Source organism: Dendrobates tinctorius, unplaced genomic scaffold (assembly GCF_039654945.1).
Source record: "Dendrobates tinctorius isolate UK_male_01 unplaced genomic scaffold, ASM3965494v1 ptg000130l, whole genome shotgun sequence".
In the NCBI taxonomy this organism is placed as follows: Eukaryota; Metazoa; Chordata; class Amphibia; order Anura; family Dendrobatidae; genus Dendrobates; species Dendrobates tinctorius.
In genome coordinates this window covers 449,082-466,488 of record NW_027361798.1, presented here as the reverse complement: position 1 = coordinate 466,488, position 17,407 = coordinate 449,082, and the positions used below count along the sequence as shown (strand labels likewise).

General features: G+C 48.0%; 1 protein-coding gene across 2 annotated transcripts in view; it reads left to right on the top strand.

Annotated features, from left to right (window-relative positions):
- LOC141047907 (cytochrome P450 2C7-like) overlaps positions 1–17,407 on the top strand; it is a 217,590-nt gene that overhangs the window by 83,859 nt on the left and 116,324 nt on the right. For both annotated transcript variants that reach the window (XM_073543226.1, XM_073543227.1), the window contains 2 exons: positions 14,954–15,114; positions 15,405–15,578. In XM_073543226.1, coding sequence (XP_073399327.1) covers positions 14,954–15,114; positions 15,405–15,578 — 335 coding nt within the window. The remainder of the gene's footprint in view (positions 1–14,953; positions 15,115–15,404; positions 15,579–17,407) is intronic.

Genomic DNA, 17,407 nt, shown 5'->3' with positions numbered 1-17,407 from the left:
AGCATATCAAGTTGTGGGACTACACACCAATTGGTGCCACAAAGTCACAAAAACCACTCCAAAGCACACTAGCACACTAGAAAAACCACACAAAGCACTGAATGTATATTCAGGAGAAAAAAATATCTGAGAGTATTGGTTTTAAAAGACATACAGACAAATGTAGGACTCCACAGTGAATATTAAAACGTGCTGGTACAAAACACTAAACCATTAACCAAGGGGGTGATGATGATTTTTAGAGACCAAGGGGATAGCACTATAATCCAGATATATGTCGGTAAAACGCAAGTAATATGTATGCAAGTGCCCCCTATAGTAAGGAAATCTATATAAGAGAGTCACCACATCTTACCCAAAAGTGGAAGAGAAGAGATCAGGAGACCAAAATAATCAGGTGCATGAATCCCCATCCTCAACGAGCATTTCACGTTTCCATTTTCAAGGGGTGGTATGTGGAAATGGTGCCCTAAAGGACCTATAAGTAGCCATGGTTACTGGTCACGTTCATGTAATATGCCGGGGTGTAGGAGACGAGTACCTTGCCTGCGGCTAATGCCTCATGCCACGTTACACTTGGCATAGTCGAGAAGATCGAGTCTTGCAGCCAGAAGAGAAAAGTGATGCAGGGATGCCTCAAGATATATGGAGGACTGCAACTGTTACGCGTTCTAAAATGGCACTGAGCATGAACCTTTCAATGGCGGTTAGTGGAGCAAAAGAACAAGAAGATCCCGCACATCATTGGCGTAGAGGGAACGAAAGGGCGGGAAGAATTGTCCATCACTTCAGAGGTTATGCCTTCCAGAGGGAGTATCGAGACTGGAAGTGCCAGTCCACAGTGAGGAGTGGCCACTGCAGTAAAACAACATGGAAGACTAGCCCATAAGGTGTAACTCAGGAAAATTGGCAGAGGAAATTCGGGGAAACAACAAGCCGTGGTTTACAAATAAAGTCAGGTTGATCCGTAAGAGAAAAGAGGAGGCTTATAAAGCAGGCGATATTACTGAATTCAAGAAACTTAGGAACTCGCTATCTAAAGAGATCAAGTTAGCCAAACACGAGTATGCAAAGATTCTGGAGGAAAGGTTCTCATCAAAAGATACTAGATCTGCATGGAGAGGATTAAGAGAGGTCACCAATTATAAAAGCCACCCCACTATAGTGAACCCCAGCAGAAGTCTGGCAGCAGAGTTAAATGAATTCTACTGCAGATTTGAGGCAAGCTCTACACACAGTGGCTATTCATCTCTAAGCTCCTCAGTCTGTTCATATAAAGATCATTCATTGTGCAACACCCAAGTAGTGATCTCCGAGGCAGAGGTGATACGCATCCTGAAGGGACTTAAGGTCAAAAAGGCACCTGGCCCTGATGGTGTATCTCCAATGTGTCTGAAAGTATGTGCTACCCAGCTTGCCCCTATACTGACAAATATATACAATGTGTCACTGAAAGAGTGCGTTGTACCTCAGTGTTGGAAAAGTTCCACAATTATCCCTGTTCCCAAGAAAGTGGGATCCTCTGAGTTGAACGACTATAGACCAGTAGCACTCACATCTGTAGCTATGAAAGTCTTCGAAAGAATTATGATGTCCCACCTGATAAAATTCACGCAGAAGCTTTGGGACCCGCTTCAGTTTGCCTATAAGGAGAATCGTTCGGCAAACGACACTGTCAATCTGGCACTGAAGTACATTTTGGATCATACAGATGAACTGCACTCATATGTCCGGATTCTTTTCATGGACTTTAGCTCAGCGTTCAATACCACTGATCCGAATTTACTTCATAAGAAAATGGTAGCTCTTGGAGTCCCTCTCAACTTATGCTTGTGGATTTATAACTTCCTGACAGCCAGGATACAGAGTGTAAAAGTTGGACCATTCACTTCAGACACCTTGGTCACAAACATCGGGGCACCTCAGGGGTGTGTTTTGTCCCCGTTACTGTTTTCTCTCTATACGAATGATTGCATCTCTTCAGCAGACTCAGTAAAAATCTTGAAATTTGCCGATGATATGACACTGATTGGTCTCATCAGGGGAAATGCTGAAGACTTGTATTGGAGTGAGGTGGAAAGAATATGTGACTGGTGTAAAGCCAATAATCTTGTACTCAACACTAAAAAAACTGCTGAGATGGTTGTGGATTTTAGGAAAGATCAACATGAGATACTTCCAATCTACCTCCATGACGAAGTGGTTCTTAGGGTCACAGAGACCAAATTCCTTGGTGTTATCATCTCTCATGATCTTAAATGGGGGAAAAACATGGATGCTGTTATAAGAAAAGCACAACAGAGGATGTTCTTCCTGCGTCAGCTGAAAAGATATGGTTTGTCTAAGAATCTGCTGATCTTATTCTTTAATGCTGTCATCAGATCTGTGATTTGTTCCTCTCTGATAGTCTGGTATGGGGGAGCCACTGCGCATGACAAACTCCGCTTACAAAGGACTTTCAGAACAGCAGAGAGAATTATAGGTTCCCCCCTGCCTAAAATCCAGGATCTTTATGATAAGAGTATTCGATCCCAAGCATTGAAAATTTCATCCGATCCCTCTCACCCGGGACACTCCTCATTCCAACTACTCCCTTCAGGACGTCGCTTCAGAGTCCCCAAATGCAGCACCAACCGCCATATGAACAGCTTCTATCCACTCTCTGCTCAACAATTAAATCGTCATGTGTAGACTATATACTGTATCTGTCTTGTTAGATGTTACTTGTTGTATCTGTTGTTATATATTATGTTGCCTCTTTGCCACAAAGAATTCCTTGTATATATGTAATATGTACTTGGCGATAATAAATTTGATTGATTGATTGATTGATATAGTGAAATGGGGTGGTGAGCTGAAGAAAACCCCACACAGCAAGAGGCAGAGTCGTGACACAACACCAAGCAGCGCTATTTGCTGGTTGGAAGTCAAGGAGAGTGCACTGCGATACAGTAACGGAGACAGGAGTAATAAAGATGGAGTGGGAGTTTTTTTGTTGGCGAAGGGAGGTCTGGCGCCTAGCCAACTGTCTGAGAAGAGGATTGGGTGTGGACGGTTGCACCAGTTAATGGCGCTAATGAAAAAAGAGGTGAGGGCTGGGAGGCCTGATGGAGTAGTCGGAGACTGGACATTAGCTGGAGCTAACGCTTGGAGGCTCTATGGGTCCAGACACCGGTCAGTTCTCCGCCAACCCTGGAACTGGTCCCACCCTTGGACAAGCAGCCTCTTTCACCAAGGCATGGTGGCTACCAAATGTAATATGGGACCAAAAAAAGAAGGGAGGAGAGATTACAGGACCCACTGGACAGCCCTGGAAGCGTAGAACTTTTTCGGCATATGACATGGGGTTGCGCCTGTGCTTTATTGGTTCAATAAAGTATTGAGACACTATGTTACCCTCACCCTTAGGGGCCCGTCACACATAGCGAGATCGCTGATTTTCTGACGCATCAGCGATCTCGCCAGCGATCTCGCTGTGTGTGACACGCATCATCGACTGGCCCCCCCCGCTGGGTATCGCTGATCGTGCACGAATGTCCTGGGCCATTTTTTGATTGTAGATCTCCCGTTGTCCAGCACGCATCACTGCATGTGGCAGCAGGAGATCAACGATCAGCGAGCTCCCAGCGCTGTAAGCAGGCGCTGGGAGCTGGTATCCAAGGTAAATATCAGGTAACTAGGCACGCACGGCGCTTAGTTAGCCGCTCTGTACTTTGGATACCAGCGTGCTCGCGCTGGGAGCTGGTATCCAAGGTAAACAGCGGGTAACTAAGTGCCTTGCGCGCTTAGTTACCCGATATTTACCTTGGATACCAGCTCTCAGCGCGAGCACGCTGGTATCCAAGGTACACAGCAGGTAACTAAGCGACGCTTGGAGAAACACTATTCACTCTCCCCCCTCCCTTCAGCAGTATGGTCACTTTTATTACCCCTGGCCAGTTAAATGCGTTTTTCCCCGCTCTTAGATTTCCTTTGTCCATTCCAGGCCAAATTTAATACCATACAATAATCATAGAGACAGGAAAAATATATTTCCAGAATCAGTAGAATTAAGGCTACGCATGACAGCGTTTTGCAGCCGGTGCTGCCATCAGAAACCGAGAAAACAGTTTCTGCCCCCCAGTAGCATGCAGGCATGTCGTTTTTGGTCTCAAAAGAAAGATAGATTCGCAGGGAAAAATATAATGCCCCTACCATCACCCTGTGAGCTCCTCAGCCAAAAATATGGAAAGATAAGTTTTAATAACTTTTCAAAAGGGGCATATGTCCTATAACACAGCTCGCCAAGTGAGGTCAGCAAGGGAGGAGTCCCTTGGTTCTGTGCAAAAGCATAAATTCCAGACGCTCACTTAGGGAGGAGTCAGATGCCAGGAGAACCAGCTAAAAGTTGTGGGGTGATACATCTCAAGAAAATTAATTACGTTATATATTTTTATATAGTCAAGTATTTGTGACAATTGGTGGCAGAGGCAGAGAGGTGGGACCATAGAGCATTAGCGATCTGGTTTGAGCAATCATTCCTCTCACTAAAAACTTGCACGGTTCTTTGGAGGACCCTGCGCAAAAAGTTTTGAAGATCGAACTTGGTGTTTATTAGATCTGAGACAATACTGTGTGTAGCAGTTACCCCCTCCCCTTCTCTTGGTTTTTCTGTCCTATCTTTGATCTGGCAATTATGGCTACGCTGGGAGAGGCCTGATATGAGCAGCATTCCAAGGACACTCTTATTGCCCTTTGCCAAAAGATGTGGACAAAGCAGCGCAGAATTGTCGACACGGGGCCAACTGTAAACCGGAGGTGCGGAAGACAGTCACCACCAGCTGGAAAGGGTGTAAGCCATCAACCAACCCCAGGACCCCTGCCGGTCGACCCACCGGAGGCCCTGCCCCCTTTGCCAATGCCAGACCTACATCTGACTCCCGCAAATGTTATTTCTGCAGTCGGACTGGACATCTCAGCGCCACTTGTCTGGAGAAGCAGAAGAAGAGCCCCCCAGCCAAGGCCTCAGGGCCTAGTGTAGCAGTTCTTTTTGTGGGTGGAGCAGTTGGGAGGCCTGTGAAAATTTGCAGAACATCACCGTGAGGAATAAGGTCGCTATAGGCCTCAAGGACACTGGGACCGAACAAAGCCTCATCCGAATTAAACTGATGGCCCCTGAAAAGATTATTCCGGGAAAAACTCTGACTGTCACCGGGATTGGGGGCGTCCGCTGTGCCTTGCTGGTGGCCAGGGTTTTTATAGATTAGGGTGCCAGGAGAGGTGTGAAGGAGGTGGGGGTATTCGAAAACTAGCCTACATACATTTTGTTGGGATTTGGGGAGGATGTTTGCATGTTATGTCCCTGACACCCCTCCCCGATCTGATACTGAGGGTAATGTAATGCTAATGATGTGAATGTGCATGCTCTACCTGATGATAATGTATCTGAGTGCAGATGGTAAGACTGTCATTGACGTCTGTGCCTGAATGCACACATCGCATAACGGCACTATATAGTCTCAGGATACTAAACACACTATGCTATTTTTCCCTGAGGAAGCCACCTCTTGTGTGGCGATACGCGTGGGATCTCATCCCACACAGGGGCTCCTTTTATTCCTGTGTGGGATGTAATCCCTACTACACCTGCATCATCTCCATAGGAGTAAATCAAGCAACCATTTTGTAAAAACAGAAATATTTATGGGAATTCATGCACACATGGATCTTATAAAGATGATAATGACCACTAAACAGCGAAAACATAAGAAATCATAAAATCGCTGCGCATGCGTCAATTGCTCAATCATATGTCATCACATAGTGCCGTTATGCGATGTGTGCATTCTGGCGCAGACGTCAATGACAGTCTTACCAAAATAAATAAATAAAGACCACAAAACAGCAAAAACATTATCGCTGCGCATGTGTGAGTAATTTTCTAAATCATTTTTTGTTCACAAATGCTGTTGGACCCTTTTTTAGTATTTCATACTTACTGTTAAATTGTGTCATTTATCACTTCTTTATATATGTAATCTCTTTGCATATATTAGATCTATATATAAATTTCTGTGGTATATGTTCATTTATTTGTAGGTATACATCCCTTAAACCAGTTGTATTTATTTATTCAGCGCCTTCTATGGGAGCCTGGTGTGGTTTGCCATGACCTTTATACTGAGGTGTGGCATTTGGTTTTGAGTCTCCTTTGCATACAGATGCAATTTTAATTGTTTTCATATTACATGTGTGTTTGCGCTGTCTCTGTGTGTATATATATATATATATATATATATATATATATATATATATCTTTTTGGTGAATAATAAAAATTTAAATTTTTGTACTATACGTATATGTGGTATATATATTTCTTATGCAATTGATGTACTCCCTTCTATGGGTTTGACCTTTTCTTGTTCTACTACATGTGTTTTTGCATACCCTGTCAAGACCGCTTGCTCTTACATATAAATATATATATATTTTTTTTTAGTGGTGCCCTCCATTTATCTTGTATATATAGAGGCAGTGATGGCGTTGAGCCCCCTGTAGTCCACACAGAACTGGGTGATTCGATCCTTCTTTGGCACCAGGACTACAGGTGAGGCCCATGCGCTCTTGGACCGTTGGATCACCCCCAGCTGCAACATCTCATCGATCTCCTGGCGCATAACTTGTTGCACCTCGTCAGAGATCCGATAGGGTTTTAGCTGGAGGGGGGCATAATCCCCGATGTCCACTTTGTGGACTGCTATCTCTGTCCTTCCACGTCTTTTGGTAAACACGGCCCGGAAGTGTTCCAGCATGGCTCGCAGATGTGACCGCTGGGGTTCGGATAGCAAGGCGCTTACCTCCACATCCTCGATAGACCCACTGGCCTTGGCTTGGGCCAGCATGTTCAGGAGGGGGTCTTCCTCCCTATCCTCGGGCAGGTAGCAGACTGGTAGGGTGCAGGCTCCACGTTCTTGATGAACCTACCCCGAGCGTGGTCAAGAGTGACCACGTAGGTGACTCTGTTGAGCTGTTGGTGTACGACGTAGGGGCCTTTCCAGGCCACCTGAAGCTTATCCTTTGGTACGGGGACCAGCAACCACACCTTCTGACCCACCTGGTAGGTCAGTTCCCAGGCATTCTTGCCGTACCAGTGCTTCTGGTCAGCCTGGACCTGCGCCATGTTGTCATGTACCAACTGCATCAAGGTCTGTATCTTGTCACGGAAGCGCATGACATACTCCACGATGGACACTTCTGAAGGGCTCGGCTCTTCTTCCCAGGATTCCCTTACCAACCCAAGGGGTCCCCGGACTCGCCTGCCATACAGGATCTCAAAGGGGGAAGACCCTGTCAAGGCCTGCAGAACCTCTCGGTAAGCAAATAGTAGGGGGAGGTACCTCTCCCAGTAGAGTCCCTGGGTCTCAACCAGCATGCTTAACATCTGTTTGAGGGTACTGTTGAAGCGCTCACACAAACCATTGGTTTGGGGGTGATACTCACTCGATACCAGACTCTTCACCTGCATTTTCTTACAGAGAGCCTCCATTAGGCAAGACATAAATTGGGTCTCCTGGTCGGTAAGCATCTCCCTGAGAAATCCCACCCGGGAAAAGATCGCCAACAGGGCATCCGCCACCTTATCTGCCCTAGTTGAGGACAGAGCCACTGCCTCCGGATACCGGGTAGCATAGTCTACCACAGTAAGGATGTAACGCTTTCCAGAGCTACTGGGTATGGCCAGTGGTCCCACAATGTCCACAGCAATCCTCTGGAAAGGATCCTCGATCACTGGCAAAGAGATCAGGGGAGCCTTGGGGGCAGGCCCTGACTTCCCCACTCTTTTACATGTGATACAGGAGCGGCAATAGTTTGTTACATCTGTTCCCAATTTGGGCCAATAGAAGTGTTGAGACAGCCGGGCCTTAGTTTTGCTGATCCACAAGTGTCCAGTGAGTGGAATCTCATGGGCAATCTGTAACAACTCACCCCTAAATGGGTAGGGTATGACCAGCTGTCTTTCTCTCAACCACTCCTGTTGGGATTTACTGGGAACTGTCTCCCGGTACAACCTCCCTTGTTCCCAGAATACCCTTTCCTTATCAGTCTCGGAGGTGGGCTTCTCGGCGAGGTTTCTCAAGGCCTCCAGGCTAGCATCTGAGTGCAGAGCAGCCTGGGACTCCTGGCTGGAGGCAGCCAGAAGAATCGTTAAGGTCCCTTCCTCACGGGGACCCTCTTGAACCTGCTCTGGGTCCATCTCTGGTTCAGTCATCCCTCTGACTGTGGAGGGTCCAGAAGGCAGGGCGTTATTAGCATTCTGGGCTCTCTGACTGCGGGTGACAGCAGCTGTATAGGCCGTCACCCCGGAGATTACCACAGTCCCATTAGCCTGCTCAGCATTGGGTACTACCTCCCCATCACCTCAGGAGCAGTGCTATATATGGGGCAGTTACCTTCGGTCAGGTCACCTAGCTTTGTGGCACTGGTCAGTTGCACGGCATCACCTTCTTCATGGTTCCTGTGCCTCTCCCCATTTCCCTTAACACTCACGCTTGCTCCTGTTAGGGGTTCATCAGCCAGATCACCCCACAGCGTTAGGTGGCTGAGTACTCCTGTACGTTCAGATACATTATCATTATCAGGTAGAGCATGCACATTCACATCATTAGCCTAGTATATACAGGGGCGCAGCAACCTGTTAGGCGTTGGGTTTCTACATCTGCTCTGCAGGAATCAAGAGTCTCACATTCTGCGGTCTCCTACTGTTTATCTACAGCAGAGGAAATCTCTCCAGAAACTAAGTCTCTCTATCCTCCTACTGGGCATGTTCACGAGACGATCTCCCATTGGAGATCGGGAGTCATGTGCCCAGGTCCTGCTCCAGATCTCATTGGTCCATCGTGGAGATCTGGAAGCTTCCGGAAGGTCCCGGCTATAAAAAGCGCAAATGGCCGTTCCGCCATGCGCTAGTATAGTCTCTAGTTGCTACTGTGTGAATGATGATGACTGTATGAACCTGGGAATGACTCATTAAGATCCCCTTCCTTTGATATTACGAATGTGTACAGGGACTTAGCTTAGAGTCAGCGCCAGCGCGTGGCAAGCCTCAAGCCACTACTTCATCATCCACAGTGCTAGCGTCCGACATTGCGCTTGCTTTGTCGACTAGCGGCAGTGTCCTATGCCGCGCTGCAGTTGCAGCCCTCTTTGGCGTCCGCAGTAGCGACGCCGCACGCATGGTAGGTCTAGACGGACGCAGTTACTCTGCTTTGGGTCCCGCTCCTGTGACCAGATACTGTGTGTGCAGTTAGCTGAGACCTGTGACAATAACAGGCTCAGCCTTTTGTGTTTACATCTGCTGGCATCTCTGTGGGCAAACAGAGATTGCTTAGCGCACCTGGGTGACTTATAACCCGTGCCAATTATACCACCATATTGCTCGTCTGTCACTACTTAGCAGCAGTGATATCACCTTCTGCACGGTGGACCCCGAGCGGCGAACGCACTTTATTATTTATTTTATTTAGTGCGTTCCGCCGTTCCTAACATTATACTAGCGCCAGGGTCTGGCTAGTAATGGCAGATCAGCAGCAACTCCTACAGTACATTCGCCAGCTAGAGGGCCGGTTGGCTACTCTTGAGAGTGCTATCTCAGCTGTGAAGTCTACCGAAGCTGCTGTACAGGCAATCACAGAGGCAGTTTCACGTATGTCCACGTCCTCCCCTGTGCCGACAGTTTCCCGCCTCCCGCTGCCCAATAAATTTTCTGGCGATGGTGCCTCCTGCAGGGGTTTCGTGAGCCAGTGCTCTATCCAGCTGGAATTACTGGCTGCGCGATTCCCTACGGAACGGGCTAAGGTGGGGTTTATTGTTTCCCTTCTGTCGGGCAGGGCGTTGGAGTGGGTCACGCCACTATGGTTAGCGTGGTGACCCTGGGGTTCGGACCGCTGCTCAGTTCTTAACATCTATCAAGCAGGTCTTCCTGGGACCACAGGTCATGCACGACACCTCTCTTCAGCTCCTTGCATTAACTCAGGGATCGGATCCCTCTCGGTCAGCCAGTATGCCGTTCGTTTTCGGACACTGGCTTCCGAGCTGGAGTGGTCTGATAAAGCCCTCATCCCTGTGTTTTGGAGAGGTTTAGCTGAGCATGTTGAGGATGCTCTATCTACCAGAGAGGTTCCTGCAAGTCTGGAGGAGCTGATTGCCATTTCCACCCACATTGATCTCTGTTTCTCGGAGCGCGGACTGGCGTGTGCGCAATCCAGACGGAAGGTTACTCCGGCTCCCAACCTCTTTGAACCTCTGGAATCACCCGAGCCAGAGTGTTCACTCCCAGAGCCCATGGAGGTGTCTCGTGCCAGTCTCGAGGCGCGTCCGGCACTATGCTCCACTTGCGGTTACCACTGTCAACACTCTGTTCCCCAGGATAATGGGGCCCCGCAATGGCCAAACTCTGTGCCGCCGGGCAAGACCTTTGTCCCCCCTCGCCTTCGGCCGAAGGTTCTCTCGTGGGCACACACGTCAAGGGCGGGTGGTCACTGTGGCTACATGCAGACCACAAAACTCCTTGCAGGGTTTTATTGGTGGCCGCACAGGGCTCGGGACATTAAAAAATGTATTCGGGCATGCGCCTCTTGTGCTCGGAATAGCCTCCTTAAACAGAGAGTGGAGACGTCCGCTGACACACCGCGACGTTCCACTTCAACTTCAGCTCCGGGCGGCTTTGCCGCTCCCGTTGTCTCCTACATGTCCCTTCTTAAACCTGGCGATCTTGCCGCCTCTGGTGCCTTCCACGTGTCCCGGTTATCTGTGTCACCTGCCGGGACATCAGACTTGCCATCGGACGAGTCTGAAGCCTATGCCTCTGATGGGCACAAGGTGGTGGATTGGAAGGCTCAGGGGGGAGGGGGCCCTAGAAGGGAGGGTAATGTTAGGTGTTGGGTTTCTGCATCTGCTCTGCAGGAATCCAGAGCCTCACATTCTGCGGTCTCCTACTGTTTATCTACAGCTTCCGGCTATAACAAAAAAAGCGCGCATGGCCGTTTCGCCATGCGCTAGTATAGTCTCTAGTTGCTACTGTGTGAATGATGATGGATGTATGAACCTGCGAATGACTCATTAAGATCCCCTTCCTTTGATATTATGAATGTGTACAGGGACTTAGCTTAGAGTCAGCGCCAGCGCGTGGCAAGCCTCAAGCCACTACTACATCATCCACAGTGCTAGCGTCCGACATTGCGCTTGCTTCCTTGCTATGTCGACTAGCAGCAGTGTCCTACGCCGCCCTGCAGTTGCAGCCCTCTTTGGCGTCCACAGTAGTGATGCCGCACGCACGGTAGGTCTAGACGGACGCAGTTCCTCTGCTTTGGGTCCCGCTCTTGTTACCAGATACCGTGTGTGCAGTTACCTGAGACCTGTGACAATATCAGTCTCATCCTTTTGTGTTTACCTCTGCTGGCATCTCTGTGAGTAAACAGAGATTGGTTAGCGCACCTGGGTGACTTATAACGCGTCCGCATTATACCGCCATATTGCTCATCTGTCACTACTTAGCAGCAGTGATATCACCTTCTGCACGGTGGACCCCGAGCGGCAAACACACTTTATTATTTATTTTATTTAGTACGTTCCGCTGTTCCTAACACAACCAATAGCCAGAAAAACTATGTAATCCGTACTACACCTGCGTCATCTCCATAGGAGTAAATCAAGCAACCATTTTGTAAAAAACAGAAATATTTATGGGAATTCATGCACACATGGATCTTATAAAGATGATAATGACCGCTAAACAGCGAAAACATAAGAAATCATAAAATCGTTGCGCATGCGTCAATTGCTCAATCATATGTCATCACATAGTGCCGTTATGCGATGTGTGCATTCAGGCGCAGACGTCAATGACAGTCTTACCAAAATAAATAAATAAAGACCACAAAACAGCAAAAACATTATCGCTGCGCATGTGTGAGTAATTTTCTAAATCATTTTTTGTTCACAAATGCTGTTGGACCCTTTTTTGGTATTGCATACTTACTGTTAAATTGTGTCATTTATCACTTCTTTATATATGTAATCTCTTTGCATATATTAGATATATATATAAATTTCTGTGATATAAGTTCATTTATTTGTAGGTATACATCCCTTAAGCCAGTTGTATTTATTTATTCAGCGCCTTCTATGGGAGCTTGGTGTGGTTTATCATGACCTTTATACTGAGGTGTGGCATTTGGTTTTGAGTCTCCTTTGCATACAGATGCAATTTTAATTGTTTTATATTACATGTGTGTTTGCTCTGTCTCTGTATATATATATATCTTTTTGGTGAATAATAAAAATTTTCATTTTTGTACTATATGTATATGTGGTATATATATTTTTTATGCAATTGAGGTACTCCCTTCATTGGGTTTGACCTTTTCTTGTTCTACGCCATCACTGCCTCTGACGCGCACCCAATGCCACGCATCGAGGAGCTGCTTGAGCGGTTAGCTGGCGCGCAATATCTATCCATTATGGATTTGAGTTGGGGATATTGGCAGATTCCCCTGAGCCCTGAGCCACAGGAGAAGTCTGCCTTTATCACCCCCTTCAGACTGTACGAGTCCACCGTCATGCCTTTTGGCATGACGAATGCCCCTGCACCTTTCCAGCGGATGGTCAACCACCTGCTTTAAGGACTGGAGAGGTACGCGGTGGTGTAACTGGATGATATTGCCGTCTTCAGCTCCAACTGGGAGGAACATCTGCAGCATTTCCAGAGTTGCACGGGCGCATCCACCCAGCTTACCTGACCATCAAGTCGGGAAAGTGCCAGATGAGCATGAGCGAGGTCCACTACCTGGGGCACCGGGTAGGCAGGGGTTTTATGAGGCCACAGCCTGGAAAAGTGGACGCTGTCGCATCCTGGCCCACCCCCAGGACCAAGAAACAGGTGACGTCCTTCCTGGGCACTGCAGGGTACTATACGTGCTTTGTACAGGACTATAGCAGCCTGGCAAAGCCCTTGACGGACCTCACCAGGAAGAAGCTACCCCAAACAGTCGACTGGACAGACAGCTTTGAGGTGGCCTTCCGCGCTTTGAAAACAGCCCTGAGTAACTCTCCCATGCTAAGGGCAGTCGACAGCAGTTGGCTGTTCCTTGTACAGACCGACTCCAGCGAGTTTGGCCTCGGTGCTGTGCTTAGCCAGGTTAACTCGGGGAACCAATAGCACCCCGTGTTGTACCAGAGCCGGAAGCTTCTGCCTAGGGAAGTGGCCTATTCCACCACAGAGAAGGAGTGCCTGGCCATGGTTTGGGCCATGCAACATTTGCAGCCCTACCTGTACGGATGCACCTTAATTGTGGTGACCAACCACAAACCCCTGAGTTGGCTGCACACTGTGTCTGGTACTAACAGAAGGTTGCTATGCTGGAGCCTTGCCCTCCCACAGTACGACTTTAAATGGTAAAGCACAAAAGGGCAGCGAGCATGGCAAAGCAGACGGGTTGTTCCCCCGGGGCGAGCCTGGTGAGGTGTGTATGGAGGAGTACCAAGAGGTCCTGCCTCCGTAGCGCAGTCCAAAAGGGGAGGTGTCACAATAATATGAATATGCTCATATCCTAAGTACACTTCGAGAACTTTCCACTGCATTTACTGGGACACACACACTTCCCTTCCCCCCATTAGGTTTGTGTAAAGTCCACATACTGCAGCAATGATCCCCCTTACAGTCCCCCCTGCACAAGCTGCAGCCCTCCTTCTCTACCTGCCTGTGTGTAATTCTATCTCCCTCTTTTCCCCCTCCCTTGGGAATGTGTTTGTGATTCCTCTCACCCCTCCCTCCTGCATACAGCTGGGAAACTGAAAGTAAAAAGTAGGAGCACATGGCTTCAGATCTCTTTGTTCCTTTAAACTGGTATATGATCACGCAGATTAGGCCTGGAAGTAGGACAAATACATTTTTGGCATGTGCATTGGTAGAACCACCCACCAGTGAGTTTTTTAAACTCTGGCACCAGCAGAATCTGAGAAATGGATTTCTACTTAACCAGGTCATACATACACTTCATGTTTAGACTTAAAAGAATACCAATTTCATACTCAGAAAAATGATGGTTCTGCTGCTACTCTACGAGCCTCGCAGCCCCAGTTATGATGGTTATGAGTTTTAGTAACTGTTGGACAAGGGGAGTACATTACATAGCTCCACCCATTCAGTAAGATTATGAAGCCCAATGAGGAGGGTGTCTTTTGCCCGGGAATCCAGCTATGAGAGGCTTTGCATTGTGACCTGATGAATTGGGAAGGTTCCCCTCCCCCTCCAACCACCTCCACCTGGTGTGCCAGTAACCGAAACAAGTAAGCTCATCTTTAATCCATCTTTATTTAGTAATTGCCTGTACATACTGTAATTGTCTGGCTTGTACCATCTTTTATATAATTTTTGTAAATGCTGCCTGTTTCTTTTTGGAGTAAAAGCTATATTTACTAGTTTTGTTTTCCTTGCTCTAATAACTTATTGCCACGTCCTCCGAACTAAATCAACGCTACTGATTGGGTTGTCTCTTGACCCGATAATAATCATAAGAACTAGGAGCTGGTGGCACCGAAGTGTTCTGAGCTTCTGGGGAGACTCTGGCAGTGATGGATGGAGATTTATAAGTGTATTTACCGCCTGAGACTGGGAATAGCCATATCTCCCTCACTGCAGCATGCCCAATAGCTAGTACACAGCAAGGCAGCCCTTCTGGCGACTACTTATCCTAGGTGTAGTTCCTTGACTGACCTGTGGGGAAGGGGGCGCCAGAGAGCTGCAAGTTCCAAACCGGAACTGGGAAGTGGGCTATAATAAATCCCTTGACGAACTGGGGACAATTAAACGCTTCCAATACATGACACACCATTTCAATTTTGTCTCAGGAAGCAGAAAAGCTAGAATTGGAACTGCTACAGGACATATCATGATGTTCTTACGTTCTTCCACAGGCAAACTGTTCAACCCGATTATGCTCCTAGGCTACGCTACAGTAAACATCATCAGTTCTTTGCTTTTTCGGGAGCACTTTGATTACCAAGATGAGAATCTGCAGAAACTTCTTCTGGCGATGTTTGAATCTGATAAAGAGAGATCATCTACATTACACATGGTTGTATATCATCATTATCTCATGGGTTTATGTCATGTAATCTTATCATAAAACTTCTTTACGCTTGTAGATGACTGTAGGTAATAGACGAGAATTCCGAACACGGGAACACAAAGGACCGATCTGAGCTTCTGTGAAAATAGAAGCCCAGTTTTTATATACCAGAATGACCATAAATTGTGCCCCCACATGAGACCTTTACTGCACTCTATGACTTAACCCTTCTGCAGTGTTTTATGTCTTCTTCTTGCATCCTTGGACTCTTCATTCTTATGTTCTATCCTTTACAGCTCTGCAATATGTTCCCGGTTCTTCTGAAGTTTGAAATCATACAGCAGAAAGTTTACAAAACAGATTTCTTTCTCAATAAGATTTTTACCAATTACATAGATCATCACAAAGAGACCCTTAATCCAGAGTCACCGCGGGATTTTGTAGACTATTATCTGCTGAAGATAAAGGAGGTAACGAGATTGATATAGACATAACCTATATTTAAGCATTCCCTGCTTTTATAGTGTAGATGTTACATACTTGTCCGTGGTACCCCAGGCTCTGCTTCCTTCCCCTGTTCCACTGCCCTTCACATTGGGTTTTGCAAGATGCTTGGCTTGGATCAGTGATGTCTTTCCCCTAGGCCTATTTAAGGCACACAAGTTTGTCTTGGGATTTAGACTCTAGCCCAGACCTGGGCAAAGTGTGGCCCACGGGCCACATCCGGCCCTCTGGCCGGACTGAGACAGCTGTGGGGCTAGAAACCAGAGGACCAACGTACCGCACCGCACCCGCTGTCTCCATTTGCGCTGATTTCTTTGATGGAAGAAGGGCCTCAGGCCACTTACTCCACCAATCAGCGTGTGAAACAGCTGACGCGATGACGTCATATCATCGCGTCACCAGTGTACTGCGGAGAGTCAGCGCACCAGAGGCAGAGAGAGAAGCAGAGCACCTGGGAATGGGACAGAGGTGAGTATGTGGTGTTCTTTTTTTTTTTCTTTCAGGTATATGGGATGTTTAGGTGGGAATAGGAAGGCTATGGGGGTGATACGATGCACATGGTTTCTGCATATTGGGGTGACATGCAGCACATGGTGCTGCATATGTGGTGAGCGGTGACATGCAGCACATGGTGAGGCATATGGGGGTGACATGCTGCACATGGTGCTGCATATGGGGGTGACATGCTTCACATGGGGAGGCTATGGGAGCCTCATTCAATATATGGGGCGGCTGTGTGGGGCTCATGCTGTATATAGGGAGGTTGTGTGGGGTTCATGCAGTGTATATAGGGAGGTTGTGTGGGGCTCATGCAGTGTATATAGGGAGGTTGTGTGGGGCTCATGCAGTGTATATAGGGAGGTTGTGTGGGGCTCATGCAGTGTATATGGGGAGGCTGTGTGGGGCTCATGCAGTGTGCATGGGGAGGCTGTGTGGGGTTCATGCAGTGTATATAGGAGGCTGTGTGGGGCTCATGCAGTGTATATAGGGAGGTCGTGTGGGGCTCATGCAGTGTATATGGGGAGGCTGTGTGGGGCTCATGAAGTGTATATAGGAGGCTGGGTGGGGCTCATGTAGTGTATATGGGGAGGCTGGGTGGGGTTCATGCAGTGTATATAGGGAGGCTGGGTGGGGTTCATGCAGTGTATATAGGGAGGCTGGGTGGGGCTCATGCAGTGTATATAGGAGGCTGGGTGGGGTTCATGCAGTGTATATAGGGAGGCTGTGTGGGGCGCATGCAGTGTATATAGGGAGGCTGTTTGGGGCTCATGCAGTGTATATGGGGAGGCTGTGTGGGGCTCATGCAGTGTATATAGGGAGGCTGTTTGGGGCTCATGCAGTGTATATGGGGAGGCTGTGTGGGGCTCATGCTGTAAATGAGGAGGCTGTGCGGGGCTCATGCAGTGTATATGTGGAGGCTGTGCGGGGCTCATGTAGTGTATATGGGGAGGCTGTGTGGGGTTCATGCAGTGTATATAGGAGGCTGTGTGGGGCTCATGCAGTGTATATAGGGAGGTCGTGTGGGGCTCATGCAGTGTATATGGGGAGGCTGTGTGGGGCTCATGCAGTGTATATAGGAGGCTGGGTGGGGCTCATGTAGTGTATATGGGGAGGCAGTGTGGGGTTCATGCAGTGTATATAGGGAGGATGTGTGGGGCGCATGCAGTGTATATAGGGAGGCTGTTTGGGGCTCATGCAGTGTATATAGGGAGGCTGTGTGGGGCTCATGCTGTATATGAGGAGGCTGTGCGGGGCTCATGCAGTGTATATGTGGAGGCTGTGCGGGGCTCATGTA